The sequence below is a fragment of the Ictidomys tridecemlineatus genome, chromosome 12 (genome assembly GCF_052094955.1).
Source record: "Ictidomys tridecemlineatus isolate mIctTri1 chromosome 12, mIctTri1.hap1, whole genome shotgun sequence".
In the NCBI taxonomy this organism is placed as follows: Eukaryota; Metazoa; Chordata; class Mammalia; order Rodentia; family Sciuridae; genus Ictidomys; species Ictidomys tridecemlineatus.
In genome coordinates, this window is record NC_135488.1 from 24,952,871 (window position 1) to 24,969,265 (window position 16,395).

At 53.1% G+C, this 16,395-nt stretch overlaps 1 protein-coding gene across 32 annotated transcripts in view; it reads left to right on the forward strand.

Annotated features, from left to right (window-relative positions):
• The window catches only part of LOC144369124 (mitotic spindle assembly checkpoint protein MAD1-like), a 278,411-nt gene that overhangs the window by 158,464 nt on the left and 103,552 nt on the right, over positions 1–16,395 (forward strand). For all 32 annotated transcript variants that reach the window (XM_078028201.1, XM_078028200.1, XM_078028183.1 and 29 more), the window contains one exon: positions 6,623–6,763. In XM_078028201.1, the coding sequence (XP_077884327.1) occupies positions 6,623–6,763 (141 nt within the window). The remainder of the gene's footprint in view (positions 1–6,622; positions 6,764–16,395) is intronic.

Sequence of the window (16,395 nt, forward strand, 5' to 3'; positions counted from 1 at the left end):
GGTTTATTCGCTTCAAGGAGTGAGTCATTGCTGTCTAGTAAGGACCTGTGTTAGTTCCTATTTGTGTTTGGTCTTAGACACTGCATGTGTTTTCTTCCTGGGGTTATTTGCTTGTAGGTTTTATGAGTGTAGCCTTGTAGTCCACAAATTCTCAGCACTAGAATTTTATGTTTTTCCCACCTATACAGCCTCTAGGCTAACATGTGTGCATATACCATTGACAGTATGGTGGTCTGTTTAGATACAAGCTTGCCCATTGTGGATAGTGGCTTCTCTGTCCAGGTTCCTTCATCTGATTGTCTATGTTGCTCAGGCACCACACTTCCTTCCTTTCCCTATCTGCAGGCCCAGGCTCCACACTCAGTGTCATGCTGCATACAGGGCCTTGTGTGAAATCTCCCTAGGAAGCTTCCTGCTTGGCCCAGGGCTCCTACCAGCCTGGAGATTATGGGCCAGTCTGTGTGATGTGGGTGCTTGTTGCTTGCTTGGGGCAGAGTCTGCCCAGCATCTTTGCACAGTGAGGCTTGTGGAGTATGCAAGGCCTATTCTATGGGCTCAGGAGTGGACAGCCTGTCTCACAGAAATGGGCAGTGCAGACATCATGATGAAGGCTTTGATGAGTCTTGTCACTTCTGATGTCTGCTGTCAGGGTTAGGAACACTGTGGAAGGCAGATCTTCTGACCCTGTAAATAAGTTTTGCTTCTGCTTAATGAGTCCTTTTCCAAGTATGATTTCTAGTTCCCAGTGAGTGCCAGAGGAAGCAGACAGACATAGGTGCCCCAGGAAGTTCTCCTAGGACCGAGCCTGCCTAGGCTTGGTCCTTGTGCTGCACATGTTTGTCTGGGGCCTGGGTCAGAACCCTGGCATCCACAGGCCAAAGGGCAGACTGGTGTGGATCAGAGAGGAAGCCTCTTAAGCACTAGCGCGGCACCTCCTCTGCAGCTGCCCACCTCCTCTTGGGTGTGCGTCCTCCCCTCCTTCTCCTCCTTTCCAAAGCATCTAATAGTGTAAGGAAGTCCTTGGAAATGGTCCTGCTCTGTGTGGCCAAAGGGTCCTGGTGCTGGAGACCCTGAGGATCCCTGTGTACACCAAAAAGTGGGGTCTGAGGAGAGATTAGTGATAGAAAAGGAGGCCTAGGGTGGGCAGAGCGGGCAGACCTGGGTTTTTCCTTGACTCCATGAAGCTGCTGGCCAGGGTGCCATGGGGCAGGTAGGAATAGGGCTTTGCAGCTGCACTTGATCATAATTTCCTTTTCTTAAGAAAAACCTTGTGGAGGGACCAAGAATTGAGTGCAGGTAACCAAGTTGGCTGACCATGCTGAGGCTATGGTCAAATGGCCCTGAGAATGCATGGGTGGTCAGAGAAGGTAAGAGACCCAGTAGCCCTGGCAGCAGAGACCAGGGAGAAGTGAATGGAAGGGCCACTGCTTTGCCCAGAGGAGAAATCTGAGGAAGGGACCCTCTTGCATGCAAATGCCACCAGCTCAGCTCGGTCTCTCTGGGCTTACCCCTGCTTCCTGGGGACCTTCCCTGGCTCACGATCCTGGGTGGGCCCTTTCTCTCTTCAGTCACTGGTTACTTCACCATGAGGGCTCAGAAACACTTACATGCACCTGTCTCAACAGAGCACCTAGTGTCTTCTCCCCATTGGAGAAACAAACAGTGGGAGGAAGGGTCATGAGGACAGCAGTGACTCAGCACCTAGCAAGTACCAGAGCTTCATGTGCAGATACATGTGAACTCAAGGCTGGCTGGACACTTTGCCCTTTCCACTTCACGATTGAACCTCCTGAGGCACACGGAGAGCTGATTATTCTTGCCAAGGTCATAAGCAAGTTGATGTCCAGCTAGGATTTGGGCCTTGTTGGGCCTCTGTGACCTGGGAGCTAGTCCTGGGCTTGCACACTTCATGTCACTGGAGGGGTGAAGGGCTGCAGTCTGGGAAGGTGGGAAGAAGGAAGCTCTGTGACAACTGTGCCGCATGCCTCTGTTCCCATCAGCCTGAGGTGCTGCCGGCCACCTTGAATTATCTGTTTCCCAATAGACTCCCTCGTGGCTCCCCCTCCCAGACTGGGACTGTGGCTCTCGCTCTTGTCTCCTCTATGTCACTGCGCTGCCCTTCTCCAGCCTGGGCATGAAGCTTGTCTTGGTGTTCCCTGCAGGAGGCAGACTCCTCCCCAGACTTGTCCCCCAACTATCTCAGCAGGTGTGTGGCACCCCACTGCCCAGGTGACCTACTCTGGCCATCCGTGTATGTGTGGTGGATGTCTCTTCATTCCCAAGCCACTCCTCAGTGTGTTCTGGCACTAGTCTCAAGAGCTCAGTGGAAAAGGCCTCCTCTTGACTGAGGTGGCTGAGGGGTAATCACCACTGTCCCTGTTATTCTTTTGCAAGGCACACTGGGGACTGCCCACACTGTGCCCTCTGCCTGGTGTACCTTTCCCTCTATGCATCAGCTGTAGTCTACATGCTGTGGTCACCCGTGTCCACCTGGCATCTCTCTAGCACTTGGGCCATAGGTCTTTTCTGTGTTCTCTGCCAAAGGCCTGTGCTCCTTCTCCATACCTTCCCTGGCTTCTCTTCATGGAATCCATGTTTGGTGAATATATGAGCAAAAGGATAAAGGATGAACGTACTGGGTCTTCCAGTAGCAGAGGCTTCCAGCAGCCCTTGGTGGTTACACAGGTTCTCCTGGAGACCTGCACCCCAGCAGGACTTGCCAGGGTGCCATGGGGCAGCAGTAGGACCATTAGGGCTAGGAGTGTCAGCAGCATGGCTCCTACACTCTGCTGGCCACCTCTGGGTCACCCAGTTAAATTTATTATGTGCACTTATGGTCACACAGATATGCACACATGTGACATGTGCTATCTTCAAAGAAGCCCACCTTCTCTATGTTCTGTCTTGTTCCTGTCACCTCCTAGGGACTTCCTCTTCCTACAGTCCCTATTCCTCTGTCCCACTGGTTGCAGCTGCACAACCTGAGTGGGGGAACCCTCCCCAGGTCCTTGGTTGGCCCAAATGAACCTCAAACTGCTAGGTGTGGGAGATGAGGGTCGGATTCTGTAGGGAGGAGCTAGTATTGCAGCAAGACTTTGTATACCTGTGGTAGTATACCACAGGTAGTAATGCTGTACCTGAAGGAAGGTGGTCCCATTGTATTCCTGCTGGAGGAACTTTCCGGGCCAGCCTTGAGGGAAGCAAAAGCCTAGTACCTGTGGGGGGAAGGTGGCAGCTATCTAGGATGGGCTTTGGATGTCCCCTGGGGTAGCCTAAGTGGCAGTGAAGAAGTAGGGTCAAGGAGGGTGGTTTTGTATGGAGAGATTTGCCACAGGGGGGTCCCCTGGGCAGGGCTGGGGGTGCTGGGCTCAAACTCTTCTTTGCACCCTCTACTCACCTGATCTGTCCTGGTGTATTTGTTTCTGTGATGGTGTCAGCCCGTGGGTTTCTCTTTGATCTCCCTGAGCCCATAGTTCCCTGCCTCCCAGGACTCTCAGTTCCACCCAGGAGCATGGCTGACCAGCTCCTACACCCCTGCTTGCTGCTCTTTGTCCTATGGTGGTAGTCTATGCCCCCTGCTGGCCTCACTGCCTGGTCTGTGCTCAGATAAATTTATTTTAACTGGGAAGCTCAGACACCCATGAGCAGTAAGTGGATGCCTAGGGCCATGGACAAGTGATTCTGCAGTTCCATACCTCAGTTTCCTTCTAGAAAATTCCTGTCTGGCCTTGACCTTGAAATTCTTTTCCAGCTTTATGATTTTCTTTACCATTGGGCACTTTACTCCCTTAGCTTCCTTCTTGAAGGGGACTCAGGACTAGGATGGCCTCTGGCTGGTCACCACAGGCATAGAAAGCACTCACATCCTGTGGTTGGTTTAGGGGTCTCCAAAGGCACAAGGCCCCTGGTCCTCCACTGGCTTCTTCAAAGGTGAGCCTGTCTCCCAGCTTTCTCTTCGAATTGCCATTAATTAATGGGGTGACAAACCAACTCCATTGCTCACAGACAGGACCGTTCTGTACCCAGGAGAAGCACTCAGTGGAAAACATTGTTTTGTTTTGTACTTCTCCAGCAAGTCTTTAAGGCTTCTGTCAGCACAGCCTGGGCGCCTGTTTGTGCAGCAATTAATCGTCTGTGTTTGCTCAATTGGAAACGAAGCGAACTTTACCACAAGTGGAATCAGTCATTAAAAAGTCGTTACCAAATCACACCAGCACAGTGCCTGCTCTTCTGCTAATGACAAAACAATTTCTTGAAAAGGTACAAACAACAAACTTTTCACTTTACATTTTTCTTCTTTGCCAGCCATTGCTAGCCTGGAGATGTAATAGAAGAGAGCCGTAGTGAAGGGCAGCATTTTTGAGATTTATTGGTCAATAAAGGAGACAATTGTAGTTTGTTTATGAAAGGAGATCCCCCGCCCCAGCCTCGAGCGGCATCGACACTCTGGTAATGATAACTCGGGTAACCAGCTTGAGACGATAAAAGTCAATGGGAAGATATAGGATTTCAATAAAATTATGACACTCCATAAACCTTCCCATGGAAACAAATTTTCCCCGGATATGTGACCAGTTCCAGTTGGATTTGTAACTTTAATTTCTCACTTATTGAATTTTTTTGTCATCAACTAATTACAGAGTCCACACTGGGGTGACAACTGTGTCCCTTGCCAGTGAATGCAGAGTGCCTAGACACAGCAGCCCAAGGCTCTGAGGGCCCATCATCTCAGGAAGGAGAAGGCAGGATTTCCTACACCCCAACATGCTGCCTGTCTTTCTCACAAAGGAGGGACCTGTGTTCCTGCTGGAGGTGGCTGAGCCATGGGCCTGGCCTCTCCTGGGGACATGGTTGGGCAGCAGCCTGTGGAAGTACACACTGAGAGAATGCTACCTGCATGGGGACCTTGGTGGTCATGAAGACCTGTTTCTGTGTGGAGGTCTTGTTCCCCTGGAGGTCTGAGAGAGCAGGTCTCCATCAGGGACATGAATTGCCCTTTGAGCCAGGGCTGGGTGGGAGGGAGGGAGCTGCTGGCCAGGGCACAGAGGGAGGTGATGAGGGGCTAGTCTGACCTTGGCCTCTGCTCCTTTCCCTGGATTCATGTGTTGGGTAGGGGCATGTGCCAGTAAGTGTGTAAACCTGCTTCCTCACTTCTTAACTGCTAGTGTTCACCAACATTGATACAATTCTATCCTTTCATGAGCACCAAGCATTTACAGGGCAGTTCTCTGGACACTTTGTTCACAACAGTGTTGAGTTACATAGCTATCCTTCATGTCTCCATCTTACTGGGAAGGATCTGAGACTTGAGGTCAGAGCTGGGGTTTGAACCAGGGTCTCCCAGAAGCCGTTACCTTCTTTGTGGCCTGTGTTGCTCCAGATTCCTCATCACTGGCCCTAGAAGTGGGCGGAGCCAAAAAGGGGGTCACTGAGCACACTAGTAAGGTCTCTGCATTGCAAGGTGGCATTGCAGCCAGACCTGCCTGCCCTGTGGAATCTGAGTCTACCTTCTGCAAGACCCCCAGGGTGTTTGCATGCACAGGTGGTCAGAGAAGCTGTACGCTGACACACCTGGGCTTCTGAACAAGGGCTCCCCTATCCCCAGTTGTGTAGTCCACTGAGTGCAGGGGGGCAGCAGGACAGATGGGAGGAGCCCCTGCCTGGTCCTGGATCTGTTGGATGGACCTTCTCCACCTAGGAATCGAGTATCTGAAGCCGGGAGAACCCCGTGGCCCTGTGGCCTTAGGTTCACATCTGACAGCCTCAGTCAAAGGAGGAGGAGGAGGCAGCTTCCTGTGAGGCATGGCCTTCCTTAGCAGTTCAGCTCCCCACCAGGCAGCATCCTCTGTCTCTGCAGGCTCCCCTGCTGGCTTAGCAAGACTTTTTCATTCAGGCATGTGTGATGGATCTTTCCAGTCTCAGGAAGGAATCAGTCTCAGTCTTGGCAGGGGAAAAGCCACCCATTTCTCCCAGGGTTCCTGACTTCCTGACTCTCACTCTGGCAGGGTATAGGTAAGCAGTGATCTTGTCTAGGCTGAGACTCCTGGCTGTGTGATCAGTCTGTTGTCTCAGGAAACTTGGGTCACTGCTTCTTGTGATTGCTATCTTGTGTCAAGAGAGGAGGCAGGTTGCTTGGCATGGCTGGTGGCCCAGTGACACTCTGGTGGCCTCAAGCATCCATGAGGAGTCATTTGCTGATGGATCCTGGCCTTGTGTTTAGAGTCAGGGTAGTTGGGCAGAGCAGAGTGTTTCTTATCCCAATAGGTTGCCAAGTATCCCTACTCGTATGGGTGCCTCCTCACCCACCAGAATGCTGGCTGATGTCCTTGCTCTGAGTGTTACTGTCTGAGATCTGGTGAGAAGTCAAAGCAAGCGGGTATTCAGCCTGACACAGGGAGAGTAAGCACTGAGACTAGGACATGCTGTTGGGATTGCTGGCCTAGGTGGTGAAAGGCCTGGGAGTTCTGAGCACCTGGGCCTCTGGGACAGGAGCTCTGGAGGTGGGCACTGTTGGCAGGTAAGCGTGAAACTGAATTCTTGAACTCTTTGAGGTGCTGCATAAGGGAGCTCCCCAGGTTCCTGTCTCCATGTTCTGCTGACCAACTGTCCTCTGTGCCCACAGGAGCGGGATGGCATGCGTGCCATCCTGGGGTCCTATGACAGTGAGATGACCCAGGCTGAGTACTCACCCCAGCTGACACGGCGCGTGTGGGAGGCTGAAGACATGGTGCAGAAGGTGCATGCCCACAGTACGGAGATGGAAGTAAGTCTGAGCCATGGGTGGGTAAAGGGCCCATGTCCCCAGATGGTCATCCTCCTTGGACCAGAGACTATGGGGGAGGGTGTGGTCATGGATGGTTATATTGCATACATGGTCTGCTTTAATTTTCTTCATGGCATGAGGTAGTTGGAGGGATCCTAGATAGTCCTGTCCAGATGGCAGGTATTGTAGGATGTCAATTTGAGGGGTGGCCTTTGCTGAGTAGAGTTCCCTCTGGGGGCCTCAGAGGTAGCCCTGAGGTCTAGAGTGTGGGCTTGGATCTGTGTTTCCCATGTCCCTGGGTCAGCGGTTTCTCCTTGTGTGATTTCCCTCCAAGTCTCTGTTCTGGGATGCTAAAGGGTCCTCTGGGTAGAGGGCAGCTTCAGCCTGTGGCCTCTTTCTTCTTTCTCCTGCTGCCACCTGCATCACCTTTGGGCCCTCTTTGATGCCCCATGTCCTCTTCTAGAGGAAAATGGATGGAGGGCAGATCTGTCTTAGCATGACTCATTGGCTCCTGAGGCTTTCTGCTGATGAGTACCTGGGCTGGTCAGAGCCCTGCATGGCCTCTCTTCCCTGGACAGCTTGTATCTGCTCTGAGCTGGGATCTGCCTGATGGGCCTGAGAATGCAACATTGCATGCCTGGTCACAGCTTCCCAGCAAACCATCCCACCCTGAGGTACAAATGCCAATGTTTCCCTAGCAGAGCTGAGGAGGGGTTTGCTCCACTCCCTGGCAGGAGCAGCATAGCTCTTGTGGGCATGGGCAATGCCTCCTCTTAGGTAGGAAAACCTCCACAACCAAGTTGGCCAGCATTGCCAGCCGGCTCTGCACTTTATTTCCATCTCCAGAAGCAGGTGCTGTTGTTATCCTGATTTTCCTGAGGAGGAAGCCAAGGCCAAGAGAGGCCTGGGGGTGTGCACAGGATACTGAGCTGGTATGGGACAGTGCCAGACCTAGAGTGCAGCCACAGCACTTGCTCTGCACCACTGCACTGCCACTCCCAGAAGCTTCTGTGGTATCCTTTGGTCTTGGTGCTCACTGTCACCATGATGGGCCTGGATCCACAGTGTGATGGTGATGCAGATGAGAGGTGTTGGTGTGGCTCATCACACCATGCAGGGTGCTGTCTACATTTCTCATTTAGCCAGTGTTTGGAGATCACCTCTGATGTCCCAGCTGGACAGATGGCCAGGGTCTAGAGGGGAGATCCAGGATTCCTGTGTGGCCACAATTGCTTCCCACTGGGCCTAGTTCCGTACAGGGGAACATTCAGCAGAGTTCCTGTCCCTTTGGAGCTCAGCTGATAGGTGAGGGAGATGTCTAATAAACAAGCTTCACCTGTTTAACAGGTTAGGGGTGCTGTGTTGGGAGAACAAGGTTCATATGAGGGAATTATCTTGGACCACCTTGATTCCCCTGGAGGCTGGCACGTCCAGGGAGATGGGGGAAGGTGGTTGGCAGGTCACCCAGTATGTGAGGAGGTACGGGGAATGCCAAGACTAGGGCTCTGGGTGTGGCAGGTGGCAAAGAGGCGCCCAGAGCTGTGCTTGTGGAGGGTGGAGCTCCTCTGGGGAGACTTGGGAAACTGGCCAGAGGAGTCATCTGGGCTCTATCCTATGGGAGGTGGGTGTGGGGTCCCAGGGTCCCTGCTCCACAGCAGGAGGCTGCAGACTGGGCTGTCCTCACATCCTTTCAGCCTCTCGCTTATTCTGAGGTCCCTGCAGGCACCCTGGGGGCCTATACTATGTCTCTGCCTGGGGTCAGCCCTCAATGGCACTCTTCAGCAGAGTGAACCACGAGTGAGAGAGACCTCTGGTTCTGTACTGACCTCCAAACCCCATTGGTTGGGAACTCATTCTGCTGCTTCAGTGTCTGTGCCTAGGAGCAGGCCCTTCATCCTTGGCTGCACAGAGTGAAGCCATCATGGACATGAGCGCGTTAATAGCTACCCTGTTACCACCCATTTGACTCCATATGAAATGCTAATGAAGAGAGATATGCAGGGACGGCTCGACATCTTCCATCATCCCTAGCATTTCTCACATTGAGAAATCCCCATCTGTGTTGGCCACATGTTCTGCACAGGTCATTATAAGCCCAGCATTTGAGCACAGCTGGTGCCATGTGTTCGAGTTCTGTGTCATGACCCAGGTTTCAATATCAGCACTCACTGACCAGATGTGCTCACTGTACTACCTGGGGCAACTTGGTGGATCTCAGCCATCGCCTGGTTCATGGGTGTGTGTCAGGAGACCCTTCTCACTTTCTATTTTGGGACATATAAGGGCAGGTTGCCCGCTTCTCCTGTGTCTCCTGAAGTTATGGGGGATTTGCCAGACAGAGAGATTAGAGGCCCAGCTGGAGTGCACTTTGACACCAGCTGTGCCTTCCAATACTGTGGGGTTCAAGGGGCCAGTCCAGGTGCAGGGTGGGGTCTGAGAGCTGCTCCCCGCTCCTTACCTGGGGTCTCTGTCATGGCTGTTTCCTTCTGCACACAGTCCCTTGGGCCCTCCAGAAGTGATCTGACCTCTCGCTAGCCTTGCTCCTCTGGACCTGGGCTTCAGCAGCCCATGGCTGTGTTGAGGTAGAGACCCACATGCAGTGCTCTGGACCTCCTCGCCCTCCTTCCAGGTCCACCAGTTACCACTTGCTGCCTAGAGTCAGTGGACATGCCACCTACTCTGCTGTTTGAGGTGGCCAAATATTCTGGTCTGGCACCTCATCTCCCTCAGGGTTCCACGTGGTAGACGGCAGCCCTCTTTTGTAGAACTGTCCCTGAGGGGGCATGCTGCTGCCTGGCAGGGGGAGAAAAGCATGGGCAGTGGCATCCCCAGCCCTTGGGAATGCAATAGTTGTTGGATTGAGTGTGAGCTGGGGGGACATACTGGATGCCCCTCTGAGTCTTGTCCAAGTACCTAGATCCACAGAGGTGGGAAACTGTGGGCTTCCTGCCACCACCAGGTGGCAGCAGCTGCAGCCCTGTGGTTTGCTTCTGGGCCTGGGGCAGGTTTGAGAGCCCTCAGATGGGTCTGCTGTGGAGGAGCCCCAGGGAGGGTTTCTCCTCAACATTGTTTTTATTCTCCTGCTCAACCGGGAACACCCCCTGTGCTTTCCCAGACAGGAAGCTTGCTGGGGAGAAGGCTGCCTCTCCCCTGCCCCCACTTTTCATCTTTCCTCCCCATTGGGTCCTTCTCCCATGGACCAGACCTCTGTGGCTGTGCTGAGTCAGGTGCTGTGGAGTTCCCTGTTCAATGAGGGTACAACAGGTCAAGGTCTGCTGCTAGGCATAGGGAGTGAGGCGCCAGAGCCTGTGCTTGTGGAGGGTGAAGCTCCTCTGGGGAGACTTGGGAAACTGGACGGAGGAGTCATCTGGACTCTATTCTATGGGAGGTGTGTATGGGGTCCTAGGGTCCCAGTGAGGCTAGAGGAGGTCTCTGCCTGGCATAGCACTGCTCCTAAGAGGCACCCAACAGTTCCATCCTGGTTGCAGTTCCTCATGCAGAGCGGTTGCTCTCAGGTAATTTAGGACCAAATGAGGTGTGAGGTTTGAGAACTCCCTAACTTTCCCAAGAGATCTGCTTTCACTCACAGTGAGGTGAGGGTGGCAACACAACCTTATCCTATGGAGGATAGATTGGCTGTCTAGATTGGGGATGCTGACTGAGCAAGGGCCAGTGGAACTGGGGGACTTTCTCCCAGCCCTGGGTAACATCACAGAAGTACCTCCACACAGGGAAGCACACAGGTGGTGGCTGTTTCTCCTATAGTTTGTTAAGGGTGGTTCATTTTTATGTGGAAGCGTGGTGCTTTAGAGAAGAACTGGGGAAAGCAGGGCAAACACGGGCTCCTGCACTGTCCAGCGGCTCCCCAGGGTAGAGGCCTTGCTGCCTGGAAGCAAGAGCCAGGTCAGTAGGGGTACTTCTGATCTTGGCATTAGGTGTGGTTCCCCAGGCAGCTTCAGGTCCATAGTGCCCTCAGGGGAAGAGCCTCTTAGATGTTCTCTGTCCCCCACCCCATGTTCCAGCCTTTAGCACCAGCCCTTTGCCCTGGGAAGGCAGTGTTGCCCTGGCAGGCCCGCATCCTCCTGTTCCCACTGCAGGGCAGCCCTCAGTGAGAGGCTAGTTGGGGGCCACTGGCTGGCCACAGGAGCTTTTGAGGAAGTCCCTGGGCCCAGGCAGTTGCCCAGGGGTACCCTATGCTTGGTCCTCCTCATAGGCATGGCACAGGTTAGACTTCAGGAGAACACGGCCATGACAATGGGCACCAATAAGCACATTGACAAAGAAGAGGCAGAGCCTGGTGGGAGGTGTGGAGTCCAGTGAGAGTTGGGCTGGGCTCTGCCTGAAGTGGCCATGCCCCCACAGTTAAGGCTAGCCTCAGGGACGGGGTACCAGTCACAAGACTCAGGGTGGTGTCCACATCTCCAGCTTCCACTTACTATGAAAAGGCCTTGATGTCTTGTGAGATCTGGTGGTTGCATGGGCCTGGTGAGGAGGGCTGTGGGGCAGAGGTCTGACCTGGGTCCTCCTTCCAGCCATGGCGAGGACGATTGCTTGCTTCCCACACAGGAGAAATGGAGAACCTAGAAGGTATCTGTGGCTGGTGCAAACTGTAATAGCTGAGTCCACCCAAGGTGGGAAGCTTCCGGTCTCATGGCTCCCGTATCCCATGGAACTGTCCAGTGGCCATAGCAACCCCTGCCCACTCCAGATGAGGCCGTGAGTTGTGGTCTCTCCCCACAGGGCTCTGACTTCTGAGCCACCAGTTGACTATTCTTAGTGCTGAGGCTGCTGTGGCAGAACCTCCCGGGGTGTCCGGGGCCCCATTGCCAGGGAAACTGAATAGAATCCTGGATTGGCAAGGACCAGCCAGGGGCCAGGAATAAGCCAGCTGTGAGGTTATGGGTTGCTCTTTCCTGTGACCTGCTATCAGCCCACCCACACTCTGGCCCATAGATCCAATGCCCAGCCCAGTAGGGGATCCACAGTCAGAACCTTCCCATCTCCTGCCCGGTTCTTTCTAGCGAATGGGACTCTGGGCAGGTCATCCCTGGACCATGAGCCCATTTACTGAAGTCTGCTGTCTCCTTTGTCCTGGTCCTATTAATGAAGATGTCACTTACTGAGTGTCCTGTGGGTGCCACACTGTGGCCTGCATAATCTCCTTTAACTTCTTGCCATCCATGTGGGATAGGGGTGAGCCTGTCACAGTTGAAGCCACCTAAGCAGAACTTCCTGATCCTTGCCTTGCCCTGGGGGCAACACATCGGACACACCCCAGTCCCTGTCCCAGGTCTGAGTGCTGAACCCACCATCAGTCCTGGCCCTAGGGACATGGGCACTGAGTGTAGGGCGGGACAGTGGGGCAGGTGTTTGCGCTACTTGAATCCCCTGCTCAGGTTGCACTGCTGGGCTGCAGTCCTAAGAGGCCAGCTCAACCTCACCTGGCAGTCCAGAGCAACTGGACACTGGTCTTGGTTGCAGGTGGCAGGGCTAGTGCCCTTGAAGTCTTTGGTGGGTGAGTTTTTCAATTGTTTATTGAATAGCAAAATTTCACACATTCTAAGTTCTGGAAGCCACCCATGCCTGGAGCACTTTAAAAGTTGTTCCAAGCTGCCTGTTAGGAGCTTGTTGGTCGAGGGTCCTATACTGTCGCACAGTGAGATCATGTGACCTTATGGAACCCAGAGGGCCTTCAGGGCCTCTCAAATGGGCAAACTTCACTAGTGACTGAGATTCAAGCTTCTTCTGGGGGGCAGGGAAGCTTACAAATGAGGCTTCACATCCCTCGTGGTGCTCAGTTGTCCTCAAGAGCCAGAGGGTGGCTGAGGTGCCTATGGGGACACTCCTTACAGCTGCAGGGATCTGATTGGGCATCCAGATCCGCAGTCAAGAAACAGATGTGTGTACCCCCCAGTATCTTGGTCTGAGAGGTGGGCTCTGGGCATCAGGTAGAAGAGTGCCACTGGATGGTGGGGTTCAGAGGCCCTCATGGGAGTGGGGCTGCTGCTTCCCTCCACTCTCTGCCTCCGCCCCGGCCCACTCATTTCTTCTTTTGTCTCTAGGCTTCCCGTCCTCCCTACTTTTAGCTCTCATGTCTGTCTGATTGCTCTGCTCTGTCCTTCTCGTCCCACCCCATCCTTCACCCAGGCTCCTGTTTGCTTTAATTTGGGGTCAGCAGGCTTTTTGTTGGCTTGTGCCCACCAGTGTGCCCTTGGGGCCTGTGTGAGTGCTTGAGGGCACAGGGCTCATGTTCGCAGATGGGCAAGTGCAGGCTCCAAGCCTGGCAGCCACGGGGAATTCACTTCCCCTCCTCTCAGTGCTCACATAGCCTACTTAGCTTCCTCCGTCTGCTCTAATGTGGGCAAAAACATTTCAGTAAAACAAACTGGAAATGTCGAGCTGGGAGAATCCCAGTTGCCCGTCTCTGGTGAGGTTGGAGCTGTTCTGCATGGGTTTTATTTATTCCATTTATAAAACAGCTGCAGAAGTTGGTAGCAGATGTCATGAGTCCTCTGTCGATAGAGCTATAAATATAAGTTTGTGGCACCTTCATTCCACTCATCGGCCTGATCTGCGTTTCCAGTTTATTTAATTAAAACAGATTACAGTGCTGCTGGCTGTGAGGTGTGTTGTGTGGAAATATCCCAATTTCAGATTGCAGCGGAGCTGGAATAATTTCTGACTTCCAGCTTAGAAAAATCAGACCATTCCCTCTCTTCTTTTCCTCCCCATTACTTCTGTGGGGCTCAGATGGCACTGCCCTCGCAAAGGACTTTCCTTTCTCCTGAGTGTGTTTATTTACTGCTCTGCTGTGTGAAGAGCTAGAGAAGATCACACCGTGAAAAGCAGGGACGAAGCATGATGGGAAACCTTGAAACGGTGAGAGGGCGAGCCAAGGAAAAAACACCTGATCTCCAGGCTGAGAGCTGTCTGTGTTTGAGCACAACTAGGAACTTGGGGACAGGTTGAAAGCACTGGTCCTCAGCACGTAACGGAAGGCTCCAGTGCACTGGGACAGAGGCATGTGCCAGGAGGTGAGCCTCGTGGGTAAAGGAAGTCTTTCTTCCTTCCCACTGGTGGAGCGTGATTCTCCACACCGCCTTTCAGCAAGGACACCTGCTGTGCCTTAGCCAAGTTCTCACATACATTCTTTTTAATTCTAAAAACAACCCCATGAGATAGGGATGGTATGCCCATCTTATAGATGGAACAATAAGATTCTGACAGCTGAGCTCATCAGATTTTGTGGAAATTACCATTGGTTGAGTATGACATTGTTGACAGGAAGAAACATCGGAATTTGAATTCTGGTTGTGTGGCTTTAAATTCAGTCTCCCCAGCAGCAATTCTCAGACTTGGGCTTGCATCAGCATCCCTACAGGGCTGGTCAGAACACTAGACGCTCCCTCTGACTCAGAGCATGAGGACTGGGGCCTGTGATCCTGTGCTTCTAACAAATTCCTGGTAATGCTGGGGAGCCAACCCAGGCCCACACCTTCGACCCAGTGCCCTGCAGAATCGTTAACATTGAGCTGAATGTGCTAGGGTATTCTGGGGCAGGGTTCATGTCCTCCACCTCAGCAAAGCCCACTCCTGCCCACTAAGTTTCCAGACTGGCAGCCTGTACCCTAACCAGGCTCTGCAGACCATGCACCTGGCCATGGAGCTGCCTGCTTGGGAGTCAGCTCTCTCTGCAGCCAGTGGAAGCTAACTGTCTTCTAGCCACCATTCATAGGCAAGAGTACTTCTGCATCCATAGCCATAACCCAAGGCCACTGTCTTGCAGAGAAGGCACTCGGCCTCAAACGAGACCTGATTCTATGGCCTAGAAAGATCTCTCAGGATGGCTAGCTTGTCACATTTTGTCATAGGTCTGTGTCAGCTAGACCAGGAAAGTGGGCGGCCTGTGGCTTGAGTTTCATCAAGCCCCTCCCGTGTTAACTGTGACCTTGGGGAGATCTACCTGCATGGGCTACAGCCTCTACGTGGGGCTTACTCTGCTCTCAGGGTCCTTCCAGTCAGCCATCTTGTGATTGGACAGAAGCTGTTGCCAGCCCCCATCAGGGCTTTGAGGTGTCCTGTCCCAGCTTGCGTCCTCCTGCAGGTTTTCTTGCCACGTCCTGGGCCTGCTGCGTGCTAGCAGGGGTGCGAGATCATCAGGAGCCACTTCACACTTGAGTGAGGATAAAAATAGCCCTGTTGAGGTCCTGGCACAGCATCCACGTGTCACAAATGATGCGTGTGTCTAGGGCTCGTGTCCGAGCACACACAGCACCCCATCATGGCTATGTGTGTTCCTGCAGTGGATGCTGTACTGGCAATGTGCCACCTTTGCCACACGGTCCCTGAAGACAACACCTTCATACTGAGACCTGCCTTGTCAGTTGTCCCTGAGATAGCTCTTCACCTCTCCAGAGAATAAACAGGGGCTGCCGTGGGGACTCCAGCACCCCACTCTAGGGCCTCAGCCTCCCTGTCAGTTGCAGCCTTAAGGTCAGGTCTAGCTTTCTTCATGGTGGTGATATCTTGGGCAGAGCAGAAGCTTTCTCAGCTTGAGTGGAATGAACATAACCGATGGCCATCAACACCAGGCCACTGGCTCAGATGTGCACATCAGCTGTGGCATTCAGGGAACAGCTGGTGGGCAAGATACCTTGGTGGGGTTTTTCTGCTTAGAAGGCAGCCTGGTCCTAGCAGGAAGTTTTAAGGAGAAGGCAGCAGCAGATGGACTGTGTGGCCGGCTTCATTTCCTGAGGTCATTGCAGAGGCAGCAAGAAGAAGGCACACTGATGCCCCTAAGAGCATGGAGGAGATACTGTGGAGCTGAGCCCAGCTCCCACTGTCTCTGCTGACTCCCCACCACATCAGGAACAGCATTGCTAAAGGTACTGCACATGAGCTTGGGGAGAAGAGCCTCCCCTGTCTGCCCTTTCCTGGTGACTGCTGCTATATGTCTGTCTAAGGTGAGAGGGTCCTTATTGCACAGACCCTACAGGGCTGTTGGGGTGATGGTCTTGAACCTGTTGTTCAAGTGCCTCAGGTGAACGAGATTCAGGACCTTAGGAAGGATCTAGTCACTATCCAGATGTGGACAAGCTGACTGACAGGGCCTCCACTGTGGAGCAGACAGGGCCTGGTTGGGCCCATGTTTTCTTCCCCCCAGTAGGTGCCTTTCACCCTGCTGCTTGCCCAGGCCACATGCTCAGGAGGCCTCTTTGCCAGAAGTGCTTGACTGAGCCACAAGATGTGACATATCGCCCAGTGCTCATCACATATGTACATGGCACATTCACAGATGTCTGGTTCTGGTTGACTGTCCTACCGAGGCACAGCTCTGTCTGGAGTTGGTAGTAATCGATGGGACATGTCTGTTGATTTGGGGGAGCTTTCTGGGTTCCTGCTGATGCTGGTACTCGAGCAGGCACTGTTTGTCTCTCAGATGCGGGCACTGTAGTGAGAAAAGGCAGCTGCTGCTCACCATCTTTCAGTGGCCAGTGGACAGAGGTAGGGTGGTCAAAGCACGTGTAATAGTTGCTTTGAATATATATTTGGGTGGAATTACTGACTTATAGGTTATGCAGATTTAAACTTTAAGACCAAATTGTTTTCCCAATAGTTTTCCTTCCCCATGT